Source organism: Salmo trutta, chromosome 5 (genome assembly GCF_901001165.1).
Source record: "Salmo trutta chromosome 5, fSalTru1.1, whole genome shotgun sequence".
Classification (NCBI taxonomy): domain Eukaryota; kingdom Metazoa; phylum Chordata; class Actinopteri; order Salmoniformes; family Salmonidae; genus Salmo; species Salmo trutta.
Genome location: NC_042961.1, coordinates 62390925 through 62403424, shown reverse-complemented (window position 1 = coordinate 62403424; position 12500 = coordinate 62390925). Strand labels below are relative to the sequence as shown.

The 12500-nt window shown below is 46.4% G+C and overlaps 1 protein-coding gene across 1 annotated transcript in view; it reads right to left on the bottom strand.

The window, feature by feature from the left end:
* The window catches only part of LOC115194742 (serine/threonine-protein kinase DCLK2), a 40401-nt gene that overhangs the window by 18552 nt on the left and 9349 nt on the right, over positions 1-12500 (bottom strand). Inside the window, exons 2-4 of the mRNA XM_029754652.1 lie at positions 9569-9951; positions 284-413; positions 17-139 (exon numbers count right to left, since the gene is read on the bottom strand). Coding sequence (XP_029610512.1) covers positions 17-139; positions 284-413; positions 9569-9951 — 636 coding nt within the window. The remainder of the gene's footprint in view (positions 1-16; positions 140-283; positions 414-9568; positions 9952-12500) is intronic.

Sequence of the window (12500 nt, the reverse complement as noted above, 5' to 3'; positions counted from 1 at the left end):
TCTGTTCTCTCATTACCTGGGCCAGGTGATTTGGTTCTGGGTGGAGTTCTGGGCGGGGTTTTGGGCGTGGTCACGCTGGAAGGTTTTGGAGACGACGGCTTCAGAGGAGTGGAGGAACGAGACATTTTCACCCTAGACTCTGGAGAAAGAGAGAGAGAGAGAGAGAGAGAGAAACACGTCCAAATAATTAAGAACGACGTCTCTTGTCTTACAGTTTGGTTCAGAATGGTTCCTCACAGGAATCAAACAAACCAATTTAACTAACCAGTTACCGGTAACGTACCGTTGACGAACGCCGAGGCAGCCTTCCCGCTGTGTGTGATAGCGTAGTCGTCCTGAGCGTAACGAAACTTCTCCAGACCACACGCCATGAACACGTCATCATCACCGAAGAAGTCCTGCAGGCTGGTCACCTGGGGAGGGGTTAGAGGTTAGAGATCAGAGAGAAGAAGTCCTGCAGGCTGGTCACCTGGGGAGGGGTTAGAGGTTAGAGGTCAGAGAGTAGAAGTCCTGTAGGCTGGTCACCTGACACAGGGGCGGAAGTGAGGTCAGAGAGGGGTGCATCACTCAATACCTTCCTGACTGACACCTGAGATGTGTCCCTGTTAGAAATGTCTCCCTTCCTTTCCATGTTGTTACCTGTATATCAGTGACTAGGGAAGTAGAACAGCATTCCCCTCCCAGGGGAATAAGATGCATTCAAGGACATTCATCAGACTTCTACTATTCTAGTCTCCCTTATAAAGACACAGAGTGGAGGTACCTATAAGTCTCTCTCTCTCTCTCCCCCTCTGTCTCTCTTGCTCCCTCTCTCTATATCTCTCTCTCTCTCTCTCCTCCTTGCTCTCTGTCCCCCCTCTTTGTCTGTCTCTCTCTCTCTCCCCCCTCTTTGTCTCTGTCTCCCTCTCCCTCTCTCTCTCCCGCTCTCTCTCCCTCCCCCTCTCTCTCTCTCCCCCTCTCTCTCCCTCCCCCTCTCTCTCCCTCTCTCTCTCCCCCCCTCTCTCCCCTCTCTCTCTCCCCCTCTCTCTCTCCCCCTCTCTCCCCCTCTCTCTCAGTACTACTCCATTGATGCTGAGAAACTGTGTCAGCCGTGTGTGTGTCAGTACTCAGCACTGCCGGCGGCAAACTTCATCAGAATTCTAGGACATGCTTAGTCAGACACACACGCACACACACACACACACACACACACACACACACACACACACACACACACACACACACACACACACACACACACACACAGTACATCAGACCTCAACTACAGAGAAATGTCTAGTGGATTAAATACAAATTGTAGATCAAAATGACAGCGATTTGCTACAAACTGTAGACGAGAGAGAGAGAGAGAGAGAGAGAGACAGAGAGAGAGAGAGAGGGAGAGGGGGAGAGAGAGAGAGAGAGAGACAGAGAGAGGGAGAGAGAGGGAGAGAGAGAGAGAGACAGAGAGAGAAAGAGGTTCTGCAGACAGGCATGCTAATTACTTTCAGTTGCTAGGGAGAGACTGGCAGGGTTTCTGTTTTGTTGGCTCGCCAGCCTGCACACACACACACACACACACACACACCAGACCCCACACACACACACACACACACACACACACACACACACACACACACACACACACCAGACCTCTCACTCACAGGACAGTGTCTTTTGGGTGATTTCTCTAGGCTGTGTTCCAAGTGGCAGCCTATTACAGTCCTGCACTAGGTCTGACCAGTACCATAGGGCACTACAGTATGTATGGAATAGGGGCCAACACAGACAATGACTCATCGCTTATAAACCAATCTCTGTCTCTCTCTCGCTCTGTCTCTTTGTCTCTCTCTCTCTCTCGCTCTCTGTCTCTCTCTCGCTCTCTGTCTCGCTGTCTCTCTCTCTCTCGCTCTCTGTCTCTCTGTCTCTCTCGCTCTCTGTCTCTCTGTCTCTCTCTCGCTCTCTGTCTCTCGCTCTCTGTCTATCTCTCGCTCTCTGTCTATCTGTCTCTCGCTCTCTGTCTCTCTCTCGCTCTCTGTCTCTCTGTCTCTCTGTCTCTCTCGCTCTCTGTCTCTCTCTCGCTCGCTGTCTCTCTCTCTCTCGCTCGCTGTCTCTCTCTCTCTCGCTCGCTGTCTCTCTCTCTCTGTGTGTGTCCCATTTTGCCATGGGGCGGAGAGAAAGATTTGCAGTTTTACAACAAATTGTCTTGCTGGAGGTCAGGGTCCCTGGGCACTTGCCCTACATACCCAGTCGATAATTACACCATGATTCCTACCAGTTTAGATAGCTGGCTAGACTAATTAACATAATTACACCATGATTCCTACCAGTTTAGATAGCTGGCAGATAGACTAATTAACATAATTACACCATGATTCCTACCAGTTTAGATAGCTGGCAGATAGACTAATTAACATAATTACACCATGATTCCTACCAGTTTAGATAGCTGGCAGATAGACTAATTAACATAATTACACCATGATTCCTACCAGTTTAGATAGCTGGCAGATAGACTAATTAACATAATTACACCATGATTCCAACCAGTTTAGATAGCTGGCTAGACTAATTAACATAATTACACCATGATTCCTACCAGTTTATATAGCTGGCAGATAGACTAATTAACATAATTACACCATGATTTCTACCAGTTTAGATAGCTGGCAGATAGACTAATTAACATAATTACACCATGATTCCTACCAGTTTAGATAGCTGGCAGATAGACTAATTAACATAATTACACCATGATTCCTACCAGTTTAGATAGCTGGCCAGATAGACTAATTAACATAATTACACCATGAATCCTACCAGTTTAGATAGCTGGCAGATAGACTAATTAACATAATTACACCATGATTCCTACCAGTTTAGATAGCTGGCAGATATAGACTAATTAACATAATTACACCATGATTCCTACCAGTTTAGATAGCTGGCTAGGCTAATTAACATAATTACACCATGATTCCTACCAGTTTAGATAGCTGGCTAGACTAATTAACATAATTAGACCATGATTCCTACCAGTTTAGATAGCTGGCTAGACTAATTAACATAATTAGACCATGATTCCTACCAGTTTAGATAGCTGGCAGATAGACTAATTAACATAATTACACCATGGATCCTACCAGTTTAGATAGCTGGCAGATAGACGAATTAACATAATTACACCATGATTCCTACCAGTTTAGATAGCTGGATAGACTAATTAACATAATTACACCATGATTCCTACCAGTTTAGATAGCTGGCAGATAGACTAATTAACATAATTACACCATGATTCCTACCAGTTTAGATAGCTGGCTAGACTAATTAACATAATTAGACCATGATTCCTACCAGTTTAGATAGCTGGATAGACTAATTAACATAATGAGACCATGATTCCTACCAGTTTAGATAGCTGGCAGATAGACTAATTAACATAATTACACCATGATTCCTACCAGTTTAGATAGCTGGCAGATAGACTAATTAACATAATTACACCATGATTCCTACCAGTTTAGATAGCTGGATAGACTAATTAACATAATTACACCATGATTCCTACCAGTTTAGATAGCTGGCAGATAGGCTAATTAACATAATTACACCATGATTCCTACCAGTTTAGATAGCTGGCAGATAGGCTAATTAACATAATTACACCATGATTCCTACCAGTTTAGATAGCTGGCAGATAGGCTAATTAACATAATTACACCATGATTCCTACCAGTTTAGATAGCTGGCAGATAGACTAATTAACATAATTACACCATGATTCCTACCAGTTTAGATAGCTGGCAGATAGACTAATTAACATAATTACACCATGATTCCTACCAGTTTAGATAGCTGTCAGATAGACTAATTAACATAATTACACCATGATTCCTACCAGTTTAGATAGCTGGCAGATAGACTAATTAACATAATTACACCATGATTCCTACCAGTTTAGATAGCTGGCTAGACTAATTAACATAATTACACCATGATTCCTACCAGTTTAGATAGCTGGCAGATAGACTAATTAACATATTTACACCATGATTCCTACCTGTTTAGATAGCTGGCTAGACTAATTAACATAATTACACCATGATTCCTACCAGTTTAGATAGCTGGCAGATAGACTAATTAACATAATTACACCATGATTCCTACCAGTTTAGATAGCTGGCAGATGGACTAATTAACATAATTAGACCATGATTCCTACCAGTTTAGATAGCTGGCAGATAGACTAATTAACCAATCTTAAAACATGTAACTGACATGGGCTAATTGAGTGACTGTCAGTGACTGACATAACAAGAGAAAAACAACAAGAGAGAAACCGCTGATGCACAAACTGACTTCACCTTGTGTATTCTACTATTCTACCTAGCAACAGTAAGTTGTGAGCCCGACTCGGGGGGCCCCTAGCGGCTGTGGCTTATGCCTAGGGCCGGCCCTGCTGTCTCTCCTCTCGTCCCCCTGAGGAGTCTTTCAGGATTTTCCCTCCTTTTCTGCAGCAGGAGTCCTGCAGCATACAAATGAATCTCTCCCCTCCTCTTCCCCCCTCCCTCTCTCCTCTACCCTCCCTCTCTCCTCTCCTCTTCCCCTCCTCTCTCTCCTCTTCTGCCCTTTCTTCTCTTCTGCCCTCTCTCCTCCCTCTCCTTTCCTGCCCTCTCTCCTCTCCTGCCCTCTCTCCTCCCTCTCCTTTCCTGCCCTCTCTCCTCTCCTGCCCTCTCTCCTCTTCCTCCCTCTCTCCTCTGTATGACTCAGTATGACTGCTAGACTGCTTTAAGGTGGATGAACCAACTGAAAGGAGAGAGGGGCCCAGAACAAACTGAAAGAAGAGAGGGGCCCAGAACAAACTGAAAGGAGAGAGGGGCCCAGAACAAACTGAAAGGAGAGAGGGGCCCAGAACCAACTGAAAGGAGAGACGGGCCCAGAACAAACTGAAAGGAGAGAGGGGCCCAGAACAAACTGAAAGGAGAGAGGGGCCCAGAACAAACTGAAAGGAGAGAGGGGCCCAGAACCAACTGAAAGGAGAGACGGGCCCAGAACAAACTGAAAGGAGAGAGGGGCCCAGAACAAACTGAAAGGTTGAGACGGGCCCAGAACAAACTGAAAGGAGAGAGGGGCCCAGAACAAACTGAAAGGAGAGAGGGGCCCAGAACAAACTGAAAGGAGAGAGGGGCCCAGAACAAACTGAAAGGAGAGAGGGGCCCAGAACTTAACTCCCATTAAGTTTAGCTCTAAGCCCATTTTAATGTGAGTATTAGGTGTAGGAAGCGGTTCAGGGAACAGAACAGAAAAACGGAAAATAACTACATTTTTCGACGAACAGAACCAGAACCGAGAATGAAAGTGATCTATACTGTTCCGGAACAGAACCGTTATTTTAAAAGCATGGGAACCGGTTAATAATGTTATTTTGTGTTACGGGCATTTATTTCGGGTCCCACAACAAAGCACAACAAAGAGCCTATGCAAAACCCCTCAATATCACTCAGGAACTGATTCCACTGTCTGTCTGCCCCTCCCTCTGCCCCTCCCCTTCCTTCTGAAACATGCATAGTCTACTTCAGCTCCCCCCCCTCTGCCCCTCCCCCGCCATCTGAAACATGCATAGTCTCCTGTAGCTGCTCCCCCTCCCTCTGCCCCTCCCTCTGAAACATGCATAGTCTCCTGTAGCTCCTCCCCCTCCATCTGCCCCTCCCTCTGAAACATGCATAGTCTCCTGTATCTCCTCCCCCCTCCATCTGCCCCTCCCTCTGAAACATGCATAGTCTCCTGTAGCTCCTCCCCCTCCATCTGCCCCTCCCTCTGAAACATGCATAGTCTCCTGTAGCTCCTCCCCCCTCCATCTGCCCCTCCCTCTGAAACATGCATAGTCTCCTGTAGCTCCTCCCCCTCCATCTGCCCCTCCCTCTGAAACATGCATAGTCTCCTGTAGCTCCTCCCCCCTCCATCTGCCCCTCCCTCTGAAACATGCATAGTCTCCTGTAGCTCCTCCCCCCTCCATCTGCCCCTGCCCCCTCCTGTTGCTCCTGATGTTACACGTGATTCAGAAATTAGGGGGAGAACTTTTCTATTAGAGAACAATGGATTCACTTTTTTTCCCCCCCCAATGCTAGTTAAGGATACTACAGTTACCACGTTTCACATTGGATTAATTAAACTACAAAAAGGTGAGATGTGTTTTATTTGAATTCGGGTGCCGTTTTACACACACAAGCTTGTTAGCTAGCTAGCTTGTTAGCTAGCTAGCTTAGCTTGTTAGCTAGCTAGCTTGTTAGCTACTAGCTTGTTAGCTACTAGCTTGTTAGCTACTAGCTTGTTAGCTACTAGCTTGTTAGCTACTAGCTTGTTAGCTACTAGCTTGTTAGCTACTAGCTTGTTAGCTACTAGCTTGTTAGCTAGCTCTGGGAAAACTCCAGGCGCCATGATGTGATAATGGAATGGAAGTGAGTCATGATCAAGGCTCTGGTTCAACGTTAGTTAAATAAGCCAAATGTCTCTGAAGTTCAAAGACATTCAAAGTTCCTCCGTGGGAGCTGCACCTCCGTATTATTTTGTTGGTATAAAATTCAGATACTGTATATCCACAACAAGATGCCCAGTGCTTCAGGCCCAGCTCTCTCCTCACCTGCATGTCACACCTTACACTACACTTGTCTGTCCAATGCGTGTACATACACTACATGATCAAAAGTATGTGGACATCTCATTCCAAAATCATGGGCATTAATATGGAGTTGGTCCCCCCTTTGCTGCTATAACAGCCTCCACTCTTCTGGGAAGGCTTTCCACTAGATGTTGGAACATTGCTGCAGGGACTTGCTTCCATTCAGCCACAAGAGCATTAGTGAGGTCGGGCACTGATGTTGGGCGATTAGGCCTGGCTCGCAGTCGGTGTTCCAATTCATCCCAAAGGTGTTCGATGGGGTTGAGGTCAGGGCTCTGTGCAGGCCAGTCAAGTTCTTCCACACAAACCATTTCTGCATGGAGCTCTGTTTGTGCAAGGGGGCATTGTCATGCTGAAACAGAAAAGGGCCTTCCCCAAACTGTTGCCACAAAGTTGGAAGCACAGAATCTTCTAGAATGTCATTGTATGTTGTAGCATTAAGATTTACTTTCACTGGTTCCAGAGGCAGTTTGGAACTCGGTAGTGAGTGTTGCAACCGAGAACAGACGATTTTCATGCGGTTTTTACGGCTTGTGTGGCCCACCACTTCACAGCTGAGTTGTTGTTGCTCCTAGACGTTTCCACTTCACAATAACAGCACTTACAGTTGACCAGGGCAGCTCTAGCAGGGCAGAAATTTGACGAACTGACTTGTCGGACAGGTGGCATCCTATGACGGTGCCACGTTGAAAGTCGCTGAGACTCTTCAGTACGGTCCATTCTACTGCCAATGTTTGTCTATGGAGATTGCATGGCGGTGTGCTCGATTTTATACTCCTGTCAGCAACGGGTGTGGCTAAAATAGCCGAATCCACTAATTTGAAGGGGTGTCCACATACTTTTGGATATACAGTATAGCTTACCCGTTCCATAGCAAGCTCCTCTATCCATTGGTGAAGTAATTTAAGGTTGAGCAAAATGTAAAGTTCTAATTAAGGAACAGAAAGAAATTATACTCTTTGGGTTGAACCGGTTCAGAACTTTATTTTGCTGGTCGGAACAGTGGAACGGAATGGTTCTGATCAAAACGGAACCGTTAGAAAATCATTTTGATTCTAACAACTTGAATAGTAGTAAAGTGAAGGGTTGAGGAAGGTTCTGATTCCAATGTGTTGTCACAGAGATAAGATGTTCTAGAATAGCAGCATTCTTCCATTAGTCCCCTTCTAGAACATACAGAACACAGACAGACAGAGCGCTGTCTCTCTCTAATGCTTCCTGACACAGATAAATACATCTCTCTGTCTCTCTGTCTCTCTGTCTCTAATGCTTCCTGACACAGATAAATACATCTCTCTGTCTCTCTCTCTAATGCTTCCTGACACAGATAAATACATCTCTCTGTCTCTCTGTCTCTAATGCTTCCTGACACAGATAAATACATCTCTCTGTCTCTCTGTCTCTAATGCTTCCTGACACAGATAAATACATCTCTCTGTCTCTCTCTCTAATGCTTCCTGACACAGATAAATACATCTCTCTGTCTCTCTGTCTCTCTCCCTAATGCTTCCTGACACAGATAAATACATCTCTCTGTCTCTCTCTCTAATGCTACCTGACACAGATAAATACATCTCTCTGTCTCTCTCTCTAATGCTACCTGACACAGATAAATACATCTCTCTGTCTCTCTCTCTAATGCTTCCTGACACAGATAAATACATCTCTCTGTCTCTGTCTCTAATGCTTCCTGACACAGATAAATACATCTCTCTGTCTCTCTGTCTCTCTCTCGCTTCCTGACACAGATAAATACATCTCTCTGTCTCTCTGTCTCTGTCTCTAATGCTTCCTGACACAGATACATACATCTCTCTGTCTCTCTGTCTCTAATGCTTCCTGACACAGATAAATACATCTCTCTGTCTCTCTGTCTCTCTCCCTAATGCTTCCTGACACAGGTAAATACATCTCTCTGTCTGTCTCTCTCTAATGCTTCCTGACACAGATAAATACATCTCTCTGTCTCTCTGTCTCTGTCTCTAATGCTTCCTGACACAGATAAATACATCTCTCTGTCTCTCTGTCTCTCTCTCGCTTCCTGACACAGATAAATACATCTCTCTGTCTCTCTGTCTCTGTCTCTAATGCTTCCTGACACAGATAAATACATCTCTCTGTCTCTCTCTAATGCTTCCTGACACAGATAAATACATATCTCTGTCTCTGTCTCTAATGCTTCCTGACACAGATAAATACATCTCTCTGTCTCTCTCCCTAATGCTTCCTGACACAGATAAATACATCTCTCTGTCTCTCTGTCTCTCTGTCTCTAATGCTTCCTGACACAGATAAATACATCTCTCTGTCTCTCTGTCTCTCTCTAACGCTTCCTGACACAGGTAAATACATCTCTCTGTCTCTCTGTCTCTAATGCTTCCTGACACAGATAAATACATCTCCCTGTCTCTCTGTCTCTCTCTAACGCTTCCTGACACAGATAAATACATCTCTCTGTCTCTCTGTCTCTAATGCTTCCTGACACAGATAAATACATCTCTCTGTCTCTCTGTCTCTCTCTCTCTAACGCTTCCTGACACAGATAAATACATCTCTCTGTCTCTAATGCTTCCTGACACAGATAAATACATCTCTCTGTCTCTCTCTCACCTTCTTTTCATATACAGTCTCTCCACAGCTCTTGTCACACACATTGAACACACACACTGAGCACGGCAGGTAGCATAGTGGTTACAGCATTGGACTAGTAACCGAAAGGTTGCTTGATCGAATCCCCGAGCTGACAAGATACAAATCTGTCGTTCTGCCCCTGGACAAGGCAGTTAACCCCACTGTTCCTAGGCCATTATTGAAAATAAGAATTTTTTCTTAACTGACTTGCCTCGTTAAATAAAGGTTCAGTTAAAATGTTATAAAACACACACACATACTCCCTTTCTGTCCTACCTGTTTCCCGTCCAGTGTATAAAGTCTCTTGACGGCACCAGAGTCCAGTTTGATAGCTTCAGTGATATCCTCCAGAACCTGGTCAAAAGAATGCGCTGTCTTCTTGTTCAATAAAATCCTGACCGCTTTCCTCGGCTTCACTCCGCTGCGAATCACCGTGACCAGCTTAGGTTTTATAAAGTCATTACTCTCTCTGACCACCTGTTGACCGCCCGGGCCTGGACCCGACCCAGACCCTGACCCAGACCGTGTCCCAGTGGAAAGAGCAGCAGAGGAACCGCTAGGGGCACCAGCGGCAACACCGGGCTTCCAGTTTGGGTTGTTGATCTTGGTGTAGTCCAGTTTACGATAGGGCTCGTTGGAGGCACACACATAACAGTCACCTGGAGGAGAGACACATAACAGTCACCTGGAGGAGAGACACATAACAGTCACCTGGAGGAGAGACACATAACAGTCACCTGGAGGAGAGACACCTAACAGTCACCTGGAGGAGAGACATAACAGTCACCTGGAGGAGAGACATAACAGTCACCTGGAGGAGAGACATAACAGTCACCTGGAGGAGAGACACATAACAGTCACCTGGAGGAGAGACACCTAACAGTCACCTGGAGGAGAGACATAACAGTCACCTGGAGGAGAGACACATAACAGTCACCTGGAGGAGAGACACATAACAGTCACCTGGAGGAGACACACATAACAGTCACCTGGAGGAGAGACACATAACAGTCACCTGGAGGAGACACATAACAGTCACCTGGAGGAGACACATAACAGTCACCTGGAGGAGAGACACATAACAGTTACCTGGAGGAGACACATAACAGTCACCTGGAGGAGAGACACATAACAGTTACCTGGAGGAGACACATAACAGTCACCTGGAGGAGAGACACATAACAGTCACCTGGAGGAGACACATAACAGTTACCTGGAGGAGACACATAACAGTCACCTGGAGGAGACACATAACAGTCACCTGGAGGAGAGACACATAACAGTCACCTGGAGGAGAGACATAACAGTCACCTGGAGGAGACACCTAACAGTTACCTGGAGGAGACACATAACAGTCACCTGGAGGAGAGACACATAACAGTCACCTGGAGGAGACACATAACAGTTACCTGGAGGAGACACATAACAGTCACCTGGAGGAGAGACACATAACAGTCACCTGGAGGAGACACATAACAGTTACCTGGAGGAGACACATAACAGTCACCTGGAGGAGACACATAACAGTCACCTGGAGGAGAGACACATAACAGTCACCTGGAGGAGAGACATAACAGTCACCTGGAGGAGACACCTAACAGTTACCTGGAGGAGACACATAACAGTCACCTGGAGGAGAGACACATAACAGTCACCTGGAGGAGACACATAACAGTCACCTGGAGGAGAGACACATAACAGTCACCTGGAGGAAATACATAACAGTCACCTGGAGGAGAGACATAACAGTCACCTGGAGGAGACACATAACAGTCACCTGGAGGAGACACATAACAGTCACCTGGAGGAGAGACATAACAGTCACCTGGAGGAGACACATAACAGTTACCTGGAGGAGAGACACATAACAGTCACCTGGAGGAGACACATAACAGTCATCTGGAGGAGACACATAACAGTCACCTGGAGGAGAGACACATAACAGTTACCTGGAGGAGACACATAACAGTCACCTGGAGGAGAGACACATAACAGTCATCTGGAGGAGAGACACATAACAGTCACCTGGAGGAGACACATAACAGTCACCTGGAGGAGAGACACATAACAGTCACCTGGAGGAGACACATAACAGTCACCTGGAGGAGACACATAACAGTCACCTGGAGGAGAGACACATAACAGTTACCTGGAGGAGAGACACATAACAGTTACCTGGAGGAGACACATAACAGTTACCTGGAGGAGACACATAACAGTCACCTGGAGGAGAGACACATAACAGTCACCTGGAGGAGAGACATAACAGTCACCTGGAGGAGAGACACATAACAGTCACCTGGAGGAGACACATAACAGTCACCTGGAGGAGACACCTAACAGTCACCTGGAGGAGACACCTAACAGTCACCTGGAGGAGACACCTAACAGTCACCTGGAGGAGAGACACATAACAGTCACCTGGAGGAGACACATAACAGTCACCTGGAGGAGACACATAACAGTCACCTGGAGGAGACACATAACAGTCACCTGGAGGAGAGACATAACAGTCACCTGGAGGAGAGACACATAACAGTCACCTGGAGGAGACACATAACAGTCACCTGGAGGACACACCTAACAGTCACCTGGAGGAGAGACACCTAACAGTCACCTGGAGGAGACACCTAACAGTCACCTGGAGGAGACACATAAGTCACCTGGAGGAGAGACACCTAACAGTCACCTGGAGGAGACACCAGTCCCAGTTCAATACTTTAGGATCAATAACAACCTCTATCTCTTCAAAACATGACTAGTCTTTCATGTGATACGGCAGTGTTGCATATCAAACTCAGAGGTCACACCGCAGACTGTGTGTGTGTGCGTGTGTGTGTGAGTGCGCGTGTGTGTGTGTGAGTGCGCGTGCGTGCGTGTGTGTGTGTGTGTGCGTGTGTGTGTGAGTGCGCGTGCGTGCGTGTGTGTGCGTGCGTGTGTGTGAGTGCGTGTGTGTGTGTGTGAGTGCGCGTGCGTGCGTGCGTGTGTGCGTGCGTGCGCGTGCGTGCGTGTGTGTGTGTGTGTCAGAGCGATCTCCCTCCTCAGGAGCAGAGTGAACAGAGCAGAAGAGACTGTAGGGGGGCATCCTCAAATAGCACCCTATTCCCTACATAGTGCACTACAGACAGGAGAGGGTGCTATTTCTGATGCAGTCTTGGTGTCAGGTCAGGCTTCATCACATCTATCATACCTCTGTTTTAGGAGGGGA